Genomic DNA, 21,933 nt, shown 5'->3' on the forward strand with positions numbered 1-21,933 from the left:
ATATAAGGAGGAGAATTGTTCTTAGCCACTATTATAGAGAGATATATCAAAGGTTGCAGAGTTTGAGCCAGGGTATAAAGTGTGCTGATAAGTACTTCAAGGAAATGAAACTTGTTATGATTCAAGATAATGTTGAGAAAGATAGAGAGTTTACACCTAATTGTAATGATAACACCGAGGTTGGTCCTTCATAACCGAATGATGAAGGTAAGTCTAAATACCTTAGAGAGAAGAAAGACATATTGACTACTAGTAAAGGTAACAATGATACTCTTACTTCTTATAACCATGATATTAAATGTTTTTGTTGTTTGAGTTTTGGTCATGTTGCTTCACATGTCCAAACAAAAGAGTCATGATTATAAAAACCAATAATGAGGTTAAGACCAGTGGGGAGGATGAAGATGAGAAGATGACATCATTGGAGGATATTGATGATGTTTGTGTTGAGTATCCAGTTAAGAGAGAGATATTTATGGTAAGGAGAGCACTAAATATGCATGTTAAGGTAGATGATTTAGAAGATCAGAGGGAGAAAATATTCCACACAAGATGCCATGTTCAGAATATGGTATGTAGCTTAATTATAGATGGTGGTAGTTGTACTAATGTAGCTATTACTGAATTGGTGAAAAAATTGAACTTGCACAATACCAGACATACCATACCTTATAAATTAAAATGATTGAATGATAATGGTGAGGTGAAGGTAAATAAACAGGTTTTTGTTGTTTTTTCTATTGATAAATATTGTGACGAGGTGTTATGTGGCATTTTGCAAATCCAAGCTAGTCATTTGTTGTTTAGTAAACCATAATAGTATGATAGGAGAGCTACACATAATGGTTTGACAAATAGGTATTCTTTTAAAATGGGTGAAAGACCTATAACTTTTGTACCTTTGACACCTAAGCAAATATATAATGAGTAACTAAAATTAAAGATGTGGAAGATGGCTAAAAAGGAAAGCTTGTATATTAAGGAGACCTTCTTTGCTAACAAAGTTCTTTCAAGCTTTGATGATGATGCTATTTTTTAACCGTTTATGCTTAAAATGATGAAATGCCATTAAAAAACTGGGCAGCGGAGGGGCGATGTAGTGGACCCTAATAAGGATAACATACAATATCCATATTAGCCGAGGGGCAAAGAAGCACATAATCAAATGATGATTTAACAAAATCTATTAAATCTATGAATAGCGTTTGACAATGATAAATGCCTAAATCAACCAAGGGAAATTTTGCTCAAAGATAGTCTATGATTTGATGAACTCCATCGGTGGTTGGGAGTGATGCTACATTTGAGGAGGAATCTTCCACAACTAAAAAGTCTATGTTTCCCTTTGAAAGATGGCTATAATGCTTGGAAAATTTTATCATATCGTGTTTGAATAAATGATGCAAATGACTAGATTAGTTGGGGGGCGATTTGAAATGGGCATTAACAACATATGATTTGATAAACTCCTTCAAAGAAGTAAGGATAATGGAACACTGCTTCTCCCTCAAAATAAATGAGTAGATAATGGTATAAGAATACCATAAATTGGGGTGTATCATTCAACTAGGACGTAACATCATGACTAAAAAAATTTATCATTTTTTTAAAAATGGTTAATTAAGGAGAGATTCTTTTATTGCTTAAAGGTTCAGGTTGTGTAACAAAGAAAATCAAGCACAATTGATTACATAGGCAAATCCCAAACGAGTTGATGTGACGAAGAGGCCATAAAACACACGAGCAAAACCTGAGTGGGCTGAATATTTAAGTTGAGCAATCAAGAGGTCAAATCGGTAGCAAAAAAACCTTTCCACCAATCAAAAGATAATTTGCAAAAAATGGAGCCTGTATTTCAAAACCAAGTAAAGATGTATGTATAACATTTAAAGGCACTGTACAAATTTTTACAGGAATTACACAAGAAAGAATACTCGATGAAGTCTAGCAAAACTTCAGTAAACAGGAACCCAATAAGGTTCTAAGCTTAGCAATACTTAATTTGATTTTCAAAGCTTAACAAGGTTTTAATGAAGACGGAATCCAACAAAGTTCTAAAGCTCTATAAGGCTCAAGATAATCCTAAACCCAATAAGGTTTAGCAAGAAAGAGTCTCTAATAAAAAAGACCCAGCAAGGTTTTGACAAAGAAAGAGTCGAACAATACTTTAGTAAAAAGGACCCAGCAAGGTTTTAAGTCTAACAAGGCTCCCAATGATTAAAAACCATGAAGATTTTGACAAAGAAAAAGTTTTGCAAGACTATAGCAAAAAGGATACAACAAGGTTCTAAGTCCAACAAAGCTCCCAACAATTAAAAACACAATAACATTTTGACAAAGAAAGAGTCCAGCAAGACTCCAATAAATTAGAACCCAACAAGGTTCTGAGTCTAGCAAGACTCCTAATGATTAAAAACCTAGCAAGGTTTTGACAAAAAAAGAGTCTAGTAAGGTTCTGAACCCAACAAGGCTTTATTTGATGAAAAACCCAATAAGGTTTTGACAAAGAAAATGTCTAGTAAGACTCCATAAAAAAAGACCCAACAAGGTTCTAAGTCTAACAAGGCTCCCAACAATTAAAGACCCAACAAGGTTTGAGCAAAAAAAGAGTCTAGCAAGACTCCTACAAAGAGGACTTAGCAAGTTTATGAGCCTAGAAAGGCTCCCAACAAAGAAAAAGAAATTTGGTATGGATAATCCAAAGAAAAATCAGAAAAAGGTCCACTTCAGAAAAATAATTCTGAGTTCTGACCTGTCATTAAGAAATCTTCATTTGTTAACACTTTTAGATAATGCACCTTTTAGCCTTATTTCTTTCTTTTTTAGGGTGTTTTGTTGCCCTTACGTACTAGATAATATGTTTTTTAGCCCTATCTTTTTCATTCTGAGTGTGTTTTCTAGCCCTCATCTACTAGATAATGTGTTTTTTAGCCTTATTTATTTCCTTCTAAGTGTGTTTAGAGCCCTCACATCCTAGATAATACAGTTTCTTACCCTATCTATTTTATTTTGAGTGCCTTTTGAAGCCATCACTTTTGACACTTTTGGAAGGATTGACCATTTCTTAATTTGGTAAATCTATGGTCTCTCATCTCTTTTTTTATACAAGCTTATTATTTAAAGTCCTTTATAAAACTTTCTGTCCTAAGGATTGTAAAGAGGGAGACAACTCTTTCATGGATCATATTAATTAAATTATGATCGTTTCTTGGTGAAATATGAAAGCTTGAATTGGCCTAAATATCCTTGATAAGTCTATTGAGTACATCTTTAATCTTTTTAGCCCTTAACCTCGTATATTTAGCGGATTCTTATTAACTTATCTTTAAAAGGATCAAGGATCCTTCTCCAATTTCCAAATGCTGACAAAGATTTACATGAATAGATGTTATACATGAAACATAATAAAAGCCACATAACACTTTCATACAAGCATAGCCTATGAAGGTAATATTTATCCACTAAGGTTTTTTCCCCTGATTTTTGCTAATTAAAATATTTCAAACATGTCATTTACAAGACTTAAGGGGAAAATGATAATACATATATATACATCTATATACATAAAAAAGCTTGCTATTTGGTAACAGGCCCATACGTGCCTCCTTGCAAGCATACTTGGTTTTCCTTTCCTCCCTTCTCTCACTCTCCTTTCTAGTTCTAGCCCAACCAAACCCTACACCGAGGCCACACTCGCGTACCGATAAACAACCTCTCTTAAACTTTCTTATGCCAACTTATCCACCAATAACTCTACACCAACTTTTATAGTCTGTCACTCTTTTAACTAATTCATTCTCAAGCACCAACCCATCGATCAATGAAAAATATGACACACTAACCAAGTGCTTTCTAAGAAAGTAGATATTCCTCATTATATTTCCCTCTCCATCAAGTGAACTTATATGATCTTTAGTAGCTATAAATACCACAAGTCATCAGGTAAGAAGGAGGACAAAAACAAGCTCACTCAAGCATATTTAATGTTATATTTTTTTTTATTACTCTACATACACATTTTCTTCACATATTCCTCCTACATTTGTTAAGTTAAGTATCAGAGGATCTCCAATCCTGATAGGGGACTTGTTTTGTATACAAGTCACCACTTTATGACTCAACTAATGAAAGCTTAATCATATCCGAAGATTTTTGCAACTTTATCACTTACACAAAACATAAAATGGATACAATTAAGGTATAATGATAGGGAGAGGTGTTTGCTATAGATATAAAACCCCGCCCAACCTGGCAGGTTAATCCAGGACCCGAGGCCTTGGCCGAATTTCAAATGGTTAGTTTGTGAATACTTGGCCTCATATATTTTTTTATAGTGTATATCTCATGAAATATTTCATGAAACACACACACATACATGAAATGTTTTTTTTCTTAGGTTGACCTTGAACCCAACCCTTTAATCGGATCAACTCACGAGTTGAGTTTAATAATTATTGTATATGCACTTGCAAGAAGTTATCATCATCATTATTGTTGTTGTTTTTTTTTATTATTATTGTTATTTAAACTTTTAATAAAAAACCAGGAGCTCAAAAATAGGAATGCTACTTTACAATCTTTTATTTTTAGATATATATCAGGGGTTGTTTAACATGCCATCAACATGCATTGTATATGTGTGTATACTTATTATTATTATTATTATATAAAATTACCTAAACTCTCCTAACATTTAAATATGATAGCATTTTTTATATTTTAAAAATTATACCTTATATACAACTGTTTATAATAATTTACTTACGTAAACTCAATTAAAGAAGAAATTTAAAAATATTACATAATTATCATTATATTTAATTAATAATTAAAAAACCTTTACAAATTAAATATTATAACTTTGTCATCATAGACTCCCCTGATGCATAAGTTGAATAATGATTTACATGCTATTGTCTTTATAGTTCCTTGATAAAATCTGATTTAACGGGATGATTATGCATCAAATCTTGCCAGATATTGAATTCCTTTTCAGCTGCATATGGGGCCAGAAGATGTCCCGTCTATGAAAACCCTTGCAAGCCTATGCACATTTGCAGATATTTAAAGCGAACATTGTTCCCTGGAAATTTAAATTGCAGTGCCTTCCTCCATGAGGCTGTGTCCTGGGTATGCAAGATCTTCCACAAAGATTGAGCATATCTGGAGCTCATTTCCAAATTCAAGTGCTCTGCTTTTTCCACTTCGGCTATTCTCTTTGGCTTCGGTCAATCTTATAGGTGTGTTCTCTGTCAAATCTGCTAGAGAGCTCATTCATTTATACTCAAGATACTAATGTGACAAAATCAGTCTCTGGCTTTCCATTGCGCCTCCAGAGGTGGAATCTTTTCTTCGGCTTGCAGCCCATGGCAGCTTATGTACTCGCGATTTTTCTTTGCAAGAGACATGTAATTCCTGCGTCAGAAATCTTGTGTCCCTTTTTCCACTCCCATGAGGAAACAATAATTCATTTATTTCTTGAATTCTTTGTACTATGGAGGCTTTGGAGTGGAATTTTGAAAACTGGTGGGGGTGCCATTATGTGCTGCCAAACTCTGTTTCTCTTCTTTTTGTTCAATGGCGTACTCTTTGGACATGGTAAAATGCAGAGGAAATTTCGGATTTTTAATCTTAAACGAGCTTTTTGTCGGCAAATAATTACATATTGGATAAAAGTTAAACAAAGTTAATTATATATTAAAAAATAGGATTGATGTGAATAGTAACTCACATAAAGAAAATTTTGAAAAAAGCAATAATGACTTGCTTACAAATCGCAAGAAATGTTGGAGATTTTAAATATTAATGATTTAACAAAAGAAATATGTTTTTAGAGAAGATAATTTATGTTGGAGTTGAATCTCGGACCTGAATTTGTAGAAGAGAAGAGGAATTGAGTACAAAGAGGAGATGAGAGAAATAGATTACAAATATAAGAATTTGATTTGATTTGTGTACCATTTTTATTCACGAAGAGAGGAAAATCTTGAAGATTTGTATATATTCTTGATGGATTCATCTGAAGTAGTTTTCAGGAATTAATTAAAGAAATCATGACTTCCGTCGCTTGTCCTGCTCTCCTAAGTTCTTGTATTAAAAGGCACTCAAAGTAACATGATTTTGAAAGCCACGTCGCCAAGAACAGCAACTCATGCACAGAACAAGCTTGTGACAGATTACATGTAGACATTGACAAGGGCAATATTACTCCAGGAAAGGATTGGAATAATCACAAATCATTTTGTTCCCTCCTTTCTCCGGTTGATCTTCATCACCGAAAATTCAATACCAAGCAACAACCCCCTTCACATGACCTTATAAATGCCTGTTCAAAGCACACTGCAATTTTCACTCAGCTAGAGGCTACAGCTGCTTCCCTTTCGACTCAGAGTTGGATACTCAGAGCAAACAAGACAATACAGTATGGTCTCCATAGCTTCTTTCTTTCTCTTCTGCCTCTCCTCCTTAACCATTCTATTCATCGCAAGAGCCCAGGATAGAGCTCCTCACGGCCTTGTTTATGAGAAACCCGTGGCTTTCTCACCGTCAGCGGTTGAGTTCTTCCATCCCAAAACACAAGAACCGAATACCGAGAACCCATGCGCTGCATCGTCTAGTTGTTCACCGTTTCCCCTAGCAGCTCAGTTAGAAGATACTGATCAAACACAAGGTAAAATATCAACATCCCAGAGAGGAGGAAATCAGCTGGGGGCTGGTGGTATTGCTGGCGTTATACTTGGTTTGGCATTTGCAGTGCTTCTCACTATGGGAGTCTACTATGTAACGATCACACGCAAAGCCAACATAAATCGAGCCAATTCTGATCAACCTAACGCTTGATGTGGCCATCCCCTAATTAAGTCTAAATGACTCTTACCAACTCTCTCTCTCTCTCTGATTCTGGGCATCGAGTGTATATCTATTGTGTCATTAGTGATTATTGCGTGGTATTTTACAATTATAACTAGTCATCAAGTTGTTAATCATTTCAATCTTTTTAGTGTCTGTGTGTAAAGTTGCTCGTTTCCAACTTCGGATGATATGAGTGCAGTTAGGAAGATAACATCCAATCCAAGCCGTAGAAAGTCCACACACAGGATCCAGAAATTTAAAGTGTTGGGTTAGAGAGAAGTAATTCAGAGTCTAGCATGAACGAAACCATGAAATCACCTTGAAAAAGGGTATGCTGCCATCACAACCATAAGGAGAGCAAATCAAAAACAAAAAAAAAAACTCCATGAATCCACAGGAATGGTTGCCTATATCGTTCGACGACCTGACTGGACTAATCCATTCCGGAGAAAATATGCAAATAAATCTTTAAAAGATCTCCCTATTGATCATAACTCTTATAGGTCAAGTAAGGTTTACCCACATGTACACTTAACAATTTCCTTCATTTTTTTCCCCTGTTCAGAGTACTTAAAAAAGCATACACTAACAATTTTCTGTTTTCATTATATTACATTAAATTTCATTACCATAGACTACTAAAATTTAGTTAGAATAGATGTGTAACAGCTGATCTGATGAACACCACATTTTGAGGGGCATGGATTACACATTTGATTTCTTTCATTTATTCGTGATAATGATCAGATTGGATTCAGTATTATAAATCAAGAACCATTATCTCATATAGCACCATTACCTTCCACTTCATTTATTTGCAGAAGATGAAGATCCATTTGGGTATAATTACAAGTTAACAGGACAGCACAGGAGAGGTTTGGCAGGAAACTCAGCTGGTGAAACTCCGAACACATCGCGTGCAGTTGAATGCAAGAGTGCAGAGTCCCATTAACAATTAACAAACCAACTAAAACATATGGAGTTGGTTGAAACACTTCAATATTAGCGGTCATAAGTTAAATTCCTACTGGATGGGTCATTTGTTTAGAAAAACGCGGACCCACATGCTTGGGTTTTATTTATTGTAAGAGGTTCCATTAGATTTTTTTTACTCTTTTTTTTTATTTGTTTTTCAATTATATTATTTAATATAAATTCTTTTATTTAATTTTATTATTTAGTAATGAGTTAATGATAAATAAACTTTTATATTGATTTCATCATATATTAAAGTAAAAAATTACTTTGATAAAAAGCAGTCCATAACCAAGTTATAGATTTGACAGTTTGATCAAGGTAACTTAATTATTTTTTTTTCCTTTGAATTTTTCTCTTTGAAATTGCGTAGTCGACAAAGTCATGTCGAGATAATTTCTACGAGATTTAATTTAGAACTTGGGCAAAGCAAAAAGTCTGTTCGAGAGTTCTCTAATCTAAATTATTTATTAACATTATTTTTTAGAGAAAGTCCCAGGAAGCATGTATCAACTCCGTGTAGCTTAAATTATAGCAACTAAAGTTTGTGGGAAATAAATATGTCAATTCAGAGGCCAAGAGGTTGTTAGTGTTGAGTTTTTTAAAACACATACACGCAACATAAAAAGTAAATTAAAAAAAAATTAGGAGTCCTAATATCCCGTTAAGCAAATCTAAAATTGTTTAGATATGTAAGCAAAGATTAGTTGAATACCATATTATTATTTTTTTCTTTGAATATTTTCTTCAAGGCTAAGTTGTCACAAACCACAAGTCTTTCAAATATTCGGCATCTAACAATAATCCACATGAATCACTAATGAGAAATCTTCTAAACTCTTTTAGGATAGAGGGGTTGTTATACCTTAATTGCTAACTCTTTTCTTTTGTGTTTTAGGTATTTTCGGATTGTACTCTATTTACAGAAAATAAGAGGTATAGCTTTCTATTTATAAGAAAACCCAAAAACTTTATAAATTAAAAAAATATCAATTTGCCTCTTAGATAATATCACATATATTATTTCAAGATCATTTTAGAAATTTATTCAATCAAGTCTATACTTGATTTTTTCTAGGTCTAGAATTGTAATTCTCTATATTAATTACATTCTAGTCTTCAATTTTTAAAATTTATTTACAATCAAGTCATACTTAATTAATCATTCCATTTTAATTTCTAATCAATGGTTTTTGTATATATGGCCGATTAGATTCCCTAATAACTTGGCCCATATATAAAATATAATTCTAAAAAAAATAGGATTAAATAATTCAATTTATTATCAATGCAATAATTAGTTGATTTATATTTGAAGATCAAGTACAATATCTAAAAACTTGTCATGATCCCCATAATATCAAGAAAGTCCTAAGTGCTTTAACTTAACCTTTCAATAACTAGTTTCTCAATGTAATTATTATTCCTTCATCAATAGTATTTTGATTTAGATATTATATCATGAGGTGTGTCTATCATGTTAAATCATGTTTTTTTCTCAACACTATAGTTATTAATTCTTTGAATAAGATTTAAAACTCTTTTCAAATCTTATTTTACATTGTACAAGGATTTACTATCAATATTATTCAAGAACAGATGAAATATTTTTTCTAATTCACTTAGAGTGATGAATCATCTTTTGATTACTTAAATACCTTCATATAATTCATATTGTACCCAATATCTAGGGGTGAGCAAAAAAACCGAGAAACTAAGAAAACTGGAAAAAAATCGAAAAAACCGATTAAAATTTTAAAAAAACCGGCTGGTTCGGTTCGGTTTCGGTTTTATAAGTCTAAAACAAAAAAACCAAACCGAACAAAAAAAAACCGAGCCAAACCAGAAAAAACCGAGCCAAAATCGAGCAAAACCGAAAACCAAGCCAAACCGGTTTGAACCGGTTTTGGCCCTAAAAAACCAAACCGAACTGAAACCAGTCGGTTTGACCCGGTTTCGGTTTTTTTAAAAAAATTCAGTTTGGTTACTTTGTTTTTATAAAAACCTAACCGAACCGAAAATAATCACCCCTACCAATATCTGCTCATTTATGAGCCTTGATTAGGACAATGTGTACTAGGATCAAAGCATAACATTTCATATATAAGATAATTCGGTGATCTCAAGTCTAAGGATCATTTACACAATTATCAGCTAAGCCTTTCCATAGACACATATGATTTCTCCTTATGAAATTCTCATGTGGGTCAGTTCAGTGTACATAGCATCTAACAAGCACTTATATATTAGTTTTATATATTCATCATACCTCAGCTTATGAGATCAACTACTTTCTTTCATAAAGGAAATAATATAATATGTAACTGTCTTAACAGTTCTAATTAAAATCCAATATTAATAAATTATTGACCAGAAATACTTAGAAATAATACTTTGATGCAATAAGAATCTCATCATTATAACAACTTTTTAATTTTTTGTATGCATTGTGGAAGAAAATATTAATTTTATGTTTTCATCCAAGTGTTATAAATTTTTTTAAAGGGTTGATGCTTTTTTAATTTTGAGATGTTGTTGCATGATCTAATTGTCCAAGTTTGTTACAATGAGAGTTTATTCTACATTATAACTATTAATATATATTAAAATTTAAAATATATGATCAAAAGAGAAAACTTTTGAACTTTTGAATTGATACATTATGTTGTAGGAAAAGAAAATATTGTATATAAAAAAGATTTATTGTTCTTTTAACTATCTTAATTTGTGCAATTTTATAGATGATTTCTTTACTAAAATTAGAGATTAATAAAAAAAATTGAGTGAATTTTAGGGATGCGTATGGTTAATTATCCCAAAATAAAAGAAATAATTATAGAAAATATAAAAATATATTTGGTAAAAAAGACAAAGATGAAAATACAAAATAAATATATTTTTAGAACAATTATAAGTGAATTCCTATATTTTTTTAAATGAGGTTATCATGGTTTCTAACAAATTTCCTGATGTCGAGTTAGTGTTTGATTTTGCGAATATTTATTTTTTCTATCACATAATTAAATAAAAATAGTTTCATAAAACAAAGTTATTAAACCCAATGGAGTCTAGGACTTGGGTTGCGGGTTTGGAGGATTAAGTCGTGAAACCCAAGTCGATCTAGTAAGTTGCTGACTCAATATTGTATTTTTTTTTAAATATCATCTTATTTTTTTTAAAAGTCAGACCAAGTTTGTACCAGTTATCTGGTTACTTTTGAATTTTTCAAGTCGATTAATTCACATTATAATAACTTCTACAAAGTTTAATTTGAAACTCGGGATAAAAAAAAAAGTCGAGTTGAAAGATTTCAAGTTGATCCGCTAGACTGAATTTCAAGTCGTTTAGTTCACATTATAGTAACTTCTACATAGTTTAATTTAAAACTTGGGATAAAGAAAAAGTCGAGATGAAATATTTCAAGTTAATCCGCTAGACTGAATTTCATGACATTGTTAAAAGAATTCTCTAACCTGAACATTTTGTTTTTACATTCTAATTTTTTTTATACAACCTATAGTGTGAAGTAGATTTAGAGTCTGTTTAATATTGTGGTGACGATTGCTTTTCAAAGTATTTTTTGTTTAGAAATGAATTGAAATATTTATTTTTTTATAATTTATTTTTAATATCATCATATTAAAATGATTTGAAAATAAAAAAAATTCATTTAAAGTAAAAAAAATAAAAGAAATTTTTTTAAAAAAATATTATAAAATAAAAAAAACAAACAAAATCTTATTTACTCGATATTCATTTATTTTCAAGTAAGATGAAAGAAGAAGGCAAAAAAAAAGAAAGAAAGGGAAACTATTTCCATAGTTGTGGGAGACTAGAGGAGGCTGGGCCAAAATAAAAGAAGGCCCAAAGTGCACAAGTCAATGGGATGTAGTGTAGCTTCTGTGTTGTGTTTTTGTCGACCCGAACAAGCAGAACAGGGCAGACAACCCGTTCTTTCTTTCTGCAATATCAAAATCTAACAAATTATTACTACAATACAGCAGCGCCATGATCAGCATCCTAGCTCAAGTAATAATCCACTCTTTCTTTCTTTCTTTCTTTCTTCTAAAACAACAAATTATTATGCTCATATAATATAATATATTATATTGTTGTTGTTGGGGATTGGCAGGAGCGTCTGCTGGGCGCGGCATTGGGAGCTGCATTTGCGGGTTTCATTGTTTATGAGCAACGAAAGTGCATCTATCAATCTATTTCACCTGAACATCCTCAATCCCAGGTTGTTTTTGAAATTATTTTCTTGAAAATGGAAACCCTAGTAGATTCTTTCGTCATTTGCTTGAATTTTATTTTTATCAAGAATCTTGTTTATGAGAACAATCAATCTCTGAGAAATTGGATAACCCATTTCCTTATTATTTCCATGCATGGGAGGGAGGGGCAGTGTGTCTTTAAATTAGGTGCAAAATGAGAGAGTTATCTGGATTAGGACATGCAATTTCTTCTGTTAAATTTATTAATGAGATGGGCTTGTTGAATTGTCTGAAATACTTCCACATCTGGTCCTCCCCAATCATTCTCTTCAAGAGATAGGTTAGTAGTTTACACACACAATAAGACCATCTAGAATTGTCTGATGCAACACAAAGTTGCTTGGTAATACTAATGCCACAAGAGACTTGGTTCGTCTTCATTTTATCAGTTGGATTACGGGGGGTTTGATACTTACATAAATAACATAATAATCTGTTACGAGTGCATTTTTATTATATGCATATCGTCAACAAAACTTGGATTTCAGTTCTATGATGCACGAGACTTTTGGTTGCTAGAATTGAAATTTGGTCCTTATTGATACTTTAGAATTACTACGGTGTATTTTGGACCTTCAAACACACTAACCAAGAACCCAAGATCGAGCTGTGCCAAGGAAGGCGTTTCAATGCTTAAACAGAAATTATTAAGACCTACAGATCTTGTGTATCATCACACTTTAAATATAACCTGATTGGAATTTTAGCTTGGTTCGTTTAGAAGGGAAGGTTGCTCATTACTAGAGTAATTTTTGTTGCTTCTCAGGTTTTTGAGATGTTCAATCAACTCATGGAACCAATCAGATGTCTCTTTAAAATTTATTGCCCATATGACAAGCTCAACATTTTCACTCATTTCTCATTGTTGCTTTATATTAAGTAGACTAGCTCATGGACAAATAAGCTTTTTTCCAAGGGCCAAAAATGTCAATTTTTCTGTCATCTCCTTCTGTGAACTAAAAGTGGGAAGAAATTTAATTAGATTTTAGAAATTGTGGAACCATCATGGCAATTTCAGGGCTGAGCTGTCTATATGCACCCAAAGCTCTATCTGCAAGCTTAAATTTGTCAAAAGTTGACATCCTGTCCCTGAGTAAATTTCCTTTCTATCATAGTTTGGAAAAAATATTGGCAAAATAATATAGATAGAAAAGTTTTGGCAAATAACACAATTTGGTAACTATCACGGTTGAGAATAACAATGTTTTAAATAGTTGCCGTTGGAAAAGAAATGGTTAAAATAGGTTGACATTAATTCCAAGGAAGAGAGAGAATAAAAAGAAAGAATGGACTCCAGAGGCATTGAAGCTTTGATGATGACACCCCTGGTACCCATGGAAAAATGTCGACCAACGAATTCAATGACACTAAAAAGGTCATCAATAGTGATTGAAGTGGGCTACTCATGCCATTCAAAGGCAAGTGAGCCACTTATCGTCTTTGGACAATGCTTTTTCCAATCTCAACTTTTTAACCTGTGTTATTTTGCCAATATTTTTTTCTAACGGTAATAATTTTTTTTTAAAATCTCTGCCCCCCACCAACATGTTGAAGGAGATAATTATCTAGATGTGTGAGGTGTTGTGCTGATGTGATTGAGCTCCTTGTCAAGTGAGATACAAGGATACTGGGGGTCTCAAATGGCATTAGAGTCTAGTATTTCTGTTACATTTGGTGTTTAAAATGATTTACAGACCTCTTTCATCATCAATAGACAGCAATTGTACCTACGCCATTGATTGAAGATGTTTTCTTTGACTCTGTCTTTAGTCATATGGCACACTTGTCTCTTAACAGAGTTTTTCACTGAACTGTGATAGAAATTTTATCTACGAGAAGAGATCTGTGCTTTCATATGCTGTAACCTGCCATGCATACTTCTGTGTTATCATATCCGGTGTGGGTCTTCCTTCCCATATGATGATGGAAACTTTTGACCATTAAATATATTAGCTATCACAAAAGCTCAATTCAACCGTATTTCCTTTGAAAAGTCAAACCTTTGTGTTCATAAATTTCTAATAGTCTTAACTTCGATTTTCTGACAGTTGAGAGAGCCCATATTTGGAAAGCAATTTCGTTCAGAGTTCGAACTTTCTTGGAACAAAGCTGTGGACCAGACATTTGGACCTCTGGTTGCTTCTCTTAATTCACGTAGGCATTAAGACTTTGGATTAGTTTCATTGCTATTGATTGAACATTTATATCAAGTTTTGAGCCATGTACATGCAATAGTTCTAAATCATTTTATGGGACGTGTTCTGAGGCTGACTTTGATTAAAACTCAAATAATATATTACCTCACTTGTAATATTTTGGAATTTTAAACAACTTGTATGGCATGGCTTATTTTCTTGTAATATTTTGGAATTTTGAACAAGCTGCATGACATGGCTTATTTTCTCTTTATGCTCGATGTTATCTGAACCTTCTGATTTGCTCTAGGATCTCAACATGAGACTGTTATTATCCTTTTTGATATTAAGTGTATCCATTGCTTTAGTCTGTATAATTTTTAGTGGGCCGTTTGCTTAGACCTAGTCTGACAGAGACAGTTTTTATATTGAAGTCCACAAGGTATTGTTTTTCGGACATGCCAGACCAGTAAAAACCCTTCCCAATTCCACCTTCAAAACCTGGATGTCCCTTGATATGAGTGTCTGCATGGAGAATCAGTGCTTCTCCATAAGATCTGGTCCATAGGAAACACTCTCTTCCCTTCGATCTGGTTTCATGGTAGATCAAATAAGTGAATCGTTCATTGTGATAACTATTTCAAATTTGATACAACTGTTTTACCTGTTCTGTTCTCTTGGCTGTGGATTTACCTGTTAGTGTATACACTATATGCCTTGTAGCAGTGTTGTTAAAGGTGAAAGCCACTAAAAAACGCCAAGCCTGGAGAATGCTTGAGGTGCTAGTAGCATTCCCGAATGAACCAAGATGCTCAACCTGTATATGAAAAATTACATGTAATATAATATATATTATGATATATAAATCTAAAATGTATACCAATCAAGATTAGATAATTAGAAAATCAAAAGAAAATATAAAATACCATAATATAGTTATATAAAGTTACATTTTTCACTCTTACAACAAAATACAGTAATTTAAAGTAGTAAAAAGCTAAATAGATTTAAATACAAACTTAAATATCATCATCATGATTCATTAATCTTCAAAAACATCTTCATCTATGCTTTCCTCTCCTTCACTTAGTCCTTCTTATCCTTTATTTCATGATTATAATCCAAATCTTCATCTCCAAAACCATATAGCACTCGCTTAAAACTAGAACTTGATCTTTCTTCATGTGTGATGTTCCTATGCTTCTCAACTTTGTCTTTTGTTTAGTTTTGGTTCTTGGTTCTTCATCTCTTGTTGCCCTTGCCACATCACCCCAAGTTAAAGTGTCTCCATCAAACAATTCATCTACTATCACAATATTTTCTCTATATTAGCACCCATCGTCCCAACCAACCATTCATTGCAATCATCAATGTCTGTCTTGTAAGGAAATAAGATCAATAACATTCCTCAAATCACACTAAATCCTGTAATCTTTTATGCTCTAGTCGATTTCTTTTCTTTGTGTGAATCTGTAGAATTACAATATTGTACAATGGAATTACAATGTTCAATAGAGTTAAGATCAATTCGTTTTTTTTTTTATGATAAAAGAATAATAAGAAAAAAGTCAAAGTGCTTACATGTTCAAACACATTCCAATTACGTTCACAACCCGCTGCACTACAAGTTAAGCTCAAGATTTTAATAGGTAATTTTTGTAAATCTGGAGTGGAACTTCCAAACAAGGTCCACCATTTAGCTGTAAAAATTATGAACAAATAATTTAAATTTTTAAGGGTTGAATGTGATAATCTTAATTTTTTTTAAGAAACTAATAAATGTTACCTGGAAACGTTGTGTTTCTTGATCGAATTGTCATGGATTGCTAAAAAGTCTCTTTCTGCTTGCTTGAATACTGACAACTCACACATGATTATATCTTGAATATCATTATCAGGAACTAATTTTTCAATGCATTGATACAACCCGTTGGCCATTTCTTGATTAGTTTCAATAGATGAATCACTATAAAAGAATTCAGGATTCAAGTAATGGCCTATTGCATGCAATGGATGATGAAGTTAACATTCCTATTTTGCATCAATGACATCATATTTTTGTCTGTTTCTCTCTTCATTATTATTGAAAGAGTTATGGATTGTTTCTTTTACCCTATCCATAGCTTCATAAATGTATGTTTTTCTCATTGTCTGCAAGCTGAAGAACTCTCACAAGATGACCCATCAAGGATATAGACCACATGATTCCAAAAGGATGGCATCAAAATGATTTCAGTTGCTCCTTTTCCTTCAGCTTCCTTTGCCCATTTACTCATTGCCCACTTTTCTGATGTAAACATGTTTCTAAGATTATGCTTTTGCTTGTATACTTGTTGCAAAGTAAGAAAACTTGTTGCAAATCGAGTTACTCCATGCTTCACCAACTCTCTCTTCTTTGTAAACTCAAAGAAAGCCAATAATAATAACGACTCTTTTTAAAGTTTTCTTGACTTGAGGAATTTTTCCAATATCTTCTAACATAAGATCCACACATAGAGTTCAATACAAATGCTTCCTCTTTGCCTCTAACAACTTACTTATTTGTAATAACAAAAATCCAAACATGAAATTTTAGAAATATAACCTATTTAATCAAATAACTGAAATAAAAATTTAAATTACAGCATGCAAATTAATAAATAAATTAATAATTACATACCGGCTAGCACCTAATTGCTTTCATTGTCAGTAATTAACAACATTGCTCTCTTCAATTTGCTCTAAAAATCTAACTCAAACGTCTTCTCAGCGGATTTTACAAAAGATGATCCATTAATAGCCTTAATAAATATGAAATCTAAATAATAGTTAACCATAAAATTGATTGTGCTTATATTCCTTTATTTGTCTGTCCATCTGACATAGAGTGTGTCTGGTATTGCGGTAGCTGTTGTGGTTGTGGTTTGAAAAAAATTGTTTTATAAAAAGTACTTTTAGTTGAGGTTGGTTTGAAAAAATAGGTGTTTGGTTAAAACTGTGGTTGAAATTGAGGTTGAAGAAAAAGCAGTTTAATGTGTTTGGTTAAAAATGCTTTTTAAATTGAGGTTATAAAATAATTTTAAAAAATATATATTGATAATGATGGTTTTAAATTTAAATATTGTAGAATTAACTACTCCTATTATATCATAAAATAAATAATACTTGATATAAAATATTTTTTATTATTCCATTAAACTATTTATAATTCCATTACGTACAAAATTCAGCTGATAAGAACTATAGTTTTTATAATTTTGTGAGCGTGTAATAAAATTAGATAAAATATTATCAGATATAAAATTGATATTATAGTGCGAGTGAATTTAATGCACTCTATATTAGTTTTTCGGGAAAAAAAATATTGTTCATATCATAAATTTAATTTACTCTAAATTAGTTTTTTTAAAAAAAAATGTTAAAAAAATTAATACATTGAAAAAAAAAACTGTTCACGTGAACAGTGCACGTGAATTGCACTATTCACGTGAACAGTGACTGTTAAAAAAATTAATACACTGAAAAAAACTGTTCACGTGAACAGTGCATTCATTCAGGAACAGTGTGTGACAGTGTGTGTTTCACAGGTAGAAACTTGTAAAAAAATAGTCTTTTACTGCTTCCAACAAATCGTGGTCGTGCCGCATAAATATGGTGGGACCCATATGTTTTGATTGTTTAGTAATCTGTAACCAAACGGTCATTTTATGCGTTTTTAAATAAACACAAACGTTAACGCGTTGCCAAACGGGTTCATAATGGAGCAACCATATTTTACCTATTCTTCTATATGTCCTTTAAACAAATTATTTATGTAAACTCCAATTCTTTTTTTAAAGAGTGGAACTTGAAGTTCATCATAACTAGAAGGTTTCAAATTTGGTACATATTTTCTAATTATTTCAACCATTTTTATAAAGCTTTTCAAATTAGCAACATTAAATGCAATCCATGCTTGAAAAAAACAATAATTAAGAGCTATATATTAAATTGTTCTAACCCTTGCTTTTTTTGTTACAAGTATCATTTAAGCTTGTTTACCTCAATTTAACTTCTTGTCCTTGTTTGAGCATAAAAAAACAAATCCATTGGTCCATTACTCTTTGCTTTTTTTTCCACTATCATATCGGCCACTTCCTTCGTATAATCTTTTACCAAGTGAAGGAGAACATATCTCTTGTGCTACATCATGCTCATCAATATCATAGCTTCAACTTCATCAAATTCAAGTAGGTGATCATATGATGCAACCTTTTGTGTCTTCTTTTCTTCCATGTAAGCTTTCAACTCCTCCTTTACTTTAGAAGGGAATTTTTTACATGTTGCAACATTTTACATATCCCAATTTGATGTTGTTTTGCTTGAAAAACTCAATCTTTTGTTGGTTTCTCACAAAACTTGCACTTGACACTATTTGAATCATTAGGGTTTTTTAAATAGTTGTAATTTCATACAAGGACTCGGAACATCAAAACTACACAAATAAAAATATTGCTCAAACACATCTAAAGGACATGGAGAAGATTCTTGTACATTACAGTGCACATGAGCATACAAAATTTTGGGTGAAAACATATAATTTCTCTTTATAATTCCTCTTATGTAATTTAAATAGTAGGTGCTTAAAAACATTCTATGTTGTTATGCCGATCAAGTTTTGAAGCTAAATTACTAGCAAATAAAATGTTAAATGATAAATTAAAAAAATCAATTTAAAAAAAAAAAGATGAAGAAACCTAACTCTAGTCGGTATACTAAATTCACGATCTAGTTGTGAGGGTGAGATAACCATATTTTTTAAAATACTTTTTAATTGTTTTTTATTTGAAAAGATATTAAATTTATTTTTTCTAGAAAAAAATATTTTCTATCACATTATCAAATATACAATAAAGCTACATATGATGAATTAAGAGTCCGTTTAAAATTATGTTATATTTTCATAAATTTTTTTAAATGCTTTTTAAATGTTTTTGGTTTGAAAAGATATTAATTTTTTTTTCAAAGAAAAAATATTTTTTATAATATTATCAAATATACAATAAAGCTACACATGATAAAATAAGATTCCCTTTAAAATTATGTTCAATAGAATTTCACTAAATTATGCTATCTAAGAATTTACAAATCTTAATTATTCTAGGTGCAAGTCAAGGAGTATTGAGTATTGATTTTGACTTGGAATCAATTAGCATCTAAGTTATTTTTAGTTCTAATTTTGTTTTTTTTAATTTTTATCAAATAAATAAAGATGGTGAGATTCGAACTCATAACTGTTTGGTCATCAAAGCTCTGATATCATGTTAAAAAACTATCTCAACGTAATAGCATAAACTATTTAATGAGATATTAAGATATAATTTATATTATTATCTATTAGTAATAATTTTAATATTTGTATGTTGAGGAGCAGTTTCGTATTTGTAAGTGTCAAAAGGTCTATTGAAGAGTATGTCAAAATATATAGATATAAAAACTAGATTTAATTAGAACTCAAGGATTTATTCCAATATATTTATAGCAACAAATTGATTGATTTATCCATCATTACTTGAAAAACACTATTAATTACTGCAGCTGGTGAATAAAATCTTAAAAAAGGAACCTGCATGCACTATATGCGTCACGATCGTTGTGGAATCCATTTATCATTAAATGATTTGTGCATGGATTTATTTCCTAAATCTATGATGCAAAACCCATTTACCCACGAGGATTGACATAGTTTTAATTTGTGAGAGCGACATAGTTTTTTTTTTTTCATTAATGTTTGACACGCACTCCGATATCAGACTCTGTTTGAAATTTTTGAGCGAGCAAACTGTTGATGAGATAATAAAATAAAGTTAAATTTTAACGGTGTAGTTTAATTAATTAAGTTTTAAATTTATTTTTTAAAAGTTATTAGTTTAAGTTTTATAAATTTTAAAATCATTAAAATTTTAAATGATAATTAACTTAAAAAAAAAGTTAAGTGTGCACTTTTTTCAGGTAATTAATTAAATCATGGCCATAAGATTATGTGAATAATATAGCTATGGTTCCTGTTTGACACGGACAAGACAATCTCCATCTGGATTCATGTCTAAATTGTTTGTCTGCACACCTGCTTGAAACATCCTCTTAGTTTTCCTGATTTGTCATGCTAACTACAAGCTGCCAGTACTCTCTCTCGAATTGATGCTCTGTACCTTTAGCAGAAGGATAACTAGTTTCTGTGCTTGTGTGACTGACATTATACACTGCACCTAACTTGATTCTCTCTCCACCAATATTAAAACCAACCCTCTCTGTCCTCCTCAAATCACAACATCAAACATTTTTGCTTGTAGCAATCCAATTAAGATTTGGAACATTTTCGCATTCTTCCCAAGGAGTGTAGGATGAGGCAACAATCTTTAAGCTTGTTATTCTCTCTTATCCTTTTCTTTCTCCATTGTACAAAAACGTTAGGTCAGTCACCGGCGGCAGCCCCGGTAATGCCACCACCTACGACCCCAGTGAAGGCGCCGCCTACGGCCCCTTCACAGGCACCATCTGCACAGGTAGCAACATCACCCGGCCCCGTTGACGTCATTAAAATCCTGCAAAAGGCTGGCCACTTCACTGTCTTCGTCCGCCTAATGCAAGCTACAACAGAAGACACTGAGTTAAACAAGGAGCTGAACAAGACAAACAATGGAATTACAATCTTTGCACCAAGTGACAGCGCATTTTCGAGCCTCAAAGCAGGCTTTCTAAACGCTCTAAGCGATGAAGACAAGACTGAGTTGGTGAAGTTTCATGTACTACCTGCACTTATATCATCTTCCCAATTCCAGACTGTCAGCAATCCTGTAAGGACACAGGCGGGAACGGGTCCCAGGGTAACACTGAATGTTACCACCACAGGGAATTTCGTGAACATAACTACAGGGCTGACAAATACAAGCATATCCGGCACCGTATACACTGATAGCCAGCTTGCTATTTATCAAATTGACAAGGTGCTATTTCCTTTGGACATTTTTACTCCTAGGCCTCCTGCTCCCGCTCCTGCTCCCGAACTGGGAAAGCCAAGGAAGGCAGCTCCCGGTGTAGAAAGTCCTACCGCTCCTAAGGATATTTCTGGTGCTCTAACACCACTTATTCTGCATAATAATGCCTTGCTCCTTGCAGTCAGCTGTATGGTTGCTGCAATCTTTTCATGAGATACATACCCCTGAGTGGGGTAACATGGGTCCCTTTTCTTGTTTTTATTACTATACTATGATTTTATGGAGTTTGCAAAGGTGCTGGTGATAAAGATCTATGGTGATCAGTACTGCTTTTGAATAATCGATAATTTCCTGTCAGTAACATTAATTTGTACCATTCAAGTTTGCGATTAATGAACTAAGAATGGATTTAATTTTGCTCATATTCTCCCTTAATTTTACTTTCATGTTTTATATGAGTAAGTATTTTGAGAATTTCATTAAGCTAAAAAGAAAGAAAAAAAACGAAATTCATGCGCTTTTGTGTGTTTCAAAGTCAAATAACATCATGCAAATCCCAGCATTCGGATTTTAGAAGTTTGAGTTTTTTTTTTTTTTTTAATCTCAAATTGAAAATAAAGATAGAAAAGAGGCATGGTGAAGTTTTACAAGATTTGAAATTCGTTTAAAGGGAAAGTAAAGAAAATATATATAAAATACGATTTTTGAATCTCATGTAAGTTAAAATCACGGACAATCTAT

The 21,933-nt window shown here is 32.2% G+C and overlaps 2 protein-coding genes across 3 annotated transcripts; both read left to right on the forward strand.

The window, feature by feature from the left end:
- The first annotated feature begins 11,701 nt into the window (after nt 1–11,701).
- On the forward strand, nt 11,702–16,676 carry LOC133698797 (uncharacterized). 2 transcript variants are annotated; one of them, XM_062121866.1, is made up of 4 exons: nt 11,702–11,856; nt 11,960–12,067; nt 14,150–14,255; nt 16,395–16,676. In XM_062121866.1, the coding sequence occupies exons 1-4, from the start codon at nt 11,836–11,838 to the stop codon at nt 16,430–16,432; spliced, it is 273 nt and encodes a 90-aa protein (XP_061977850.1). In that variant the 5' UTR covers nt 11,702–11,835; the 3' UTR covers nt 16,433–16,676. The 2 variants fall into 2 exon arrangements, with proteins under 2 accessions (XP_061977850.1, XP_061977851.1); XM_062121867.1 differs by having other exon boundaries at nt 16,401–16,676.
- Nucleotides 16,677–20,429: 3,753 nt separating this feature from the next.
- LOC133698176 (fasciclin-like arabinogalactan protein 12) lies at nt 20,430–21,614 on the forward strand. Its single transcript, XM_062121023.1, has one exon. It carries the CDS (start codon nt 20,599–20,601, stop codon nt 21,403–21,405), a length of 807 nt encoding a protein of 268 aa, XP_061977007.1. The 5' UTR covers nt 20,430–20,598; the 3' UTR covers nt 21,406–21,614.
- The last annotated feature ends 319 nt before the right edge of the window (nt 21,615–21,933 follow it).

Source organism: Populus nigra, chromosome 7, assembly GCF_951802175.1.
Source record: "Populus nigra chromosome 7, ddPopNigr1.1, whole genome shotgun sequence".
Taxonomy (NCBI): Eukaryota; Viridiplantae; Streptophyta; class Magnoliopsida; order Malpighiales; family Salicaceae; genus Populus; species Populus nigra.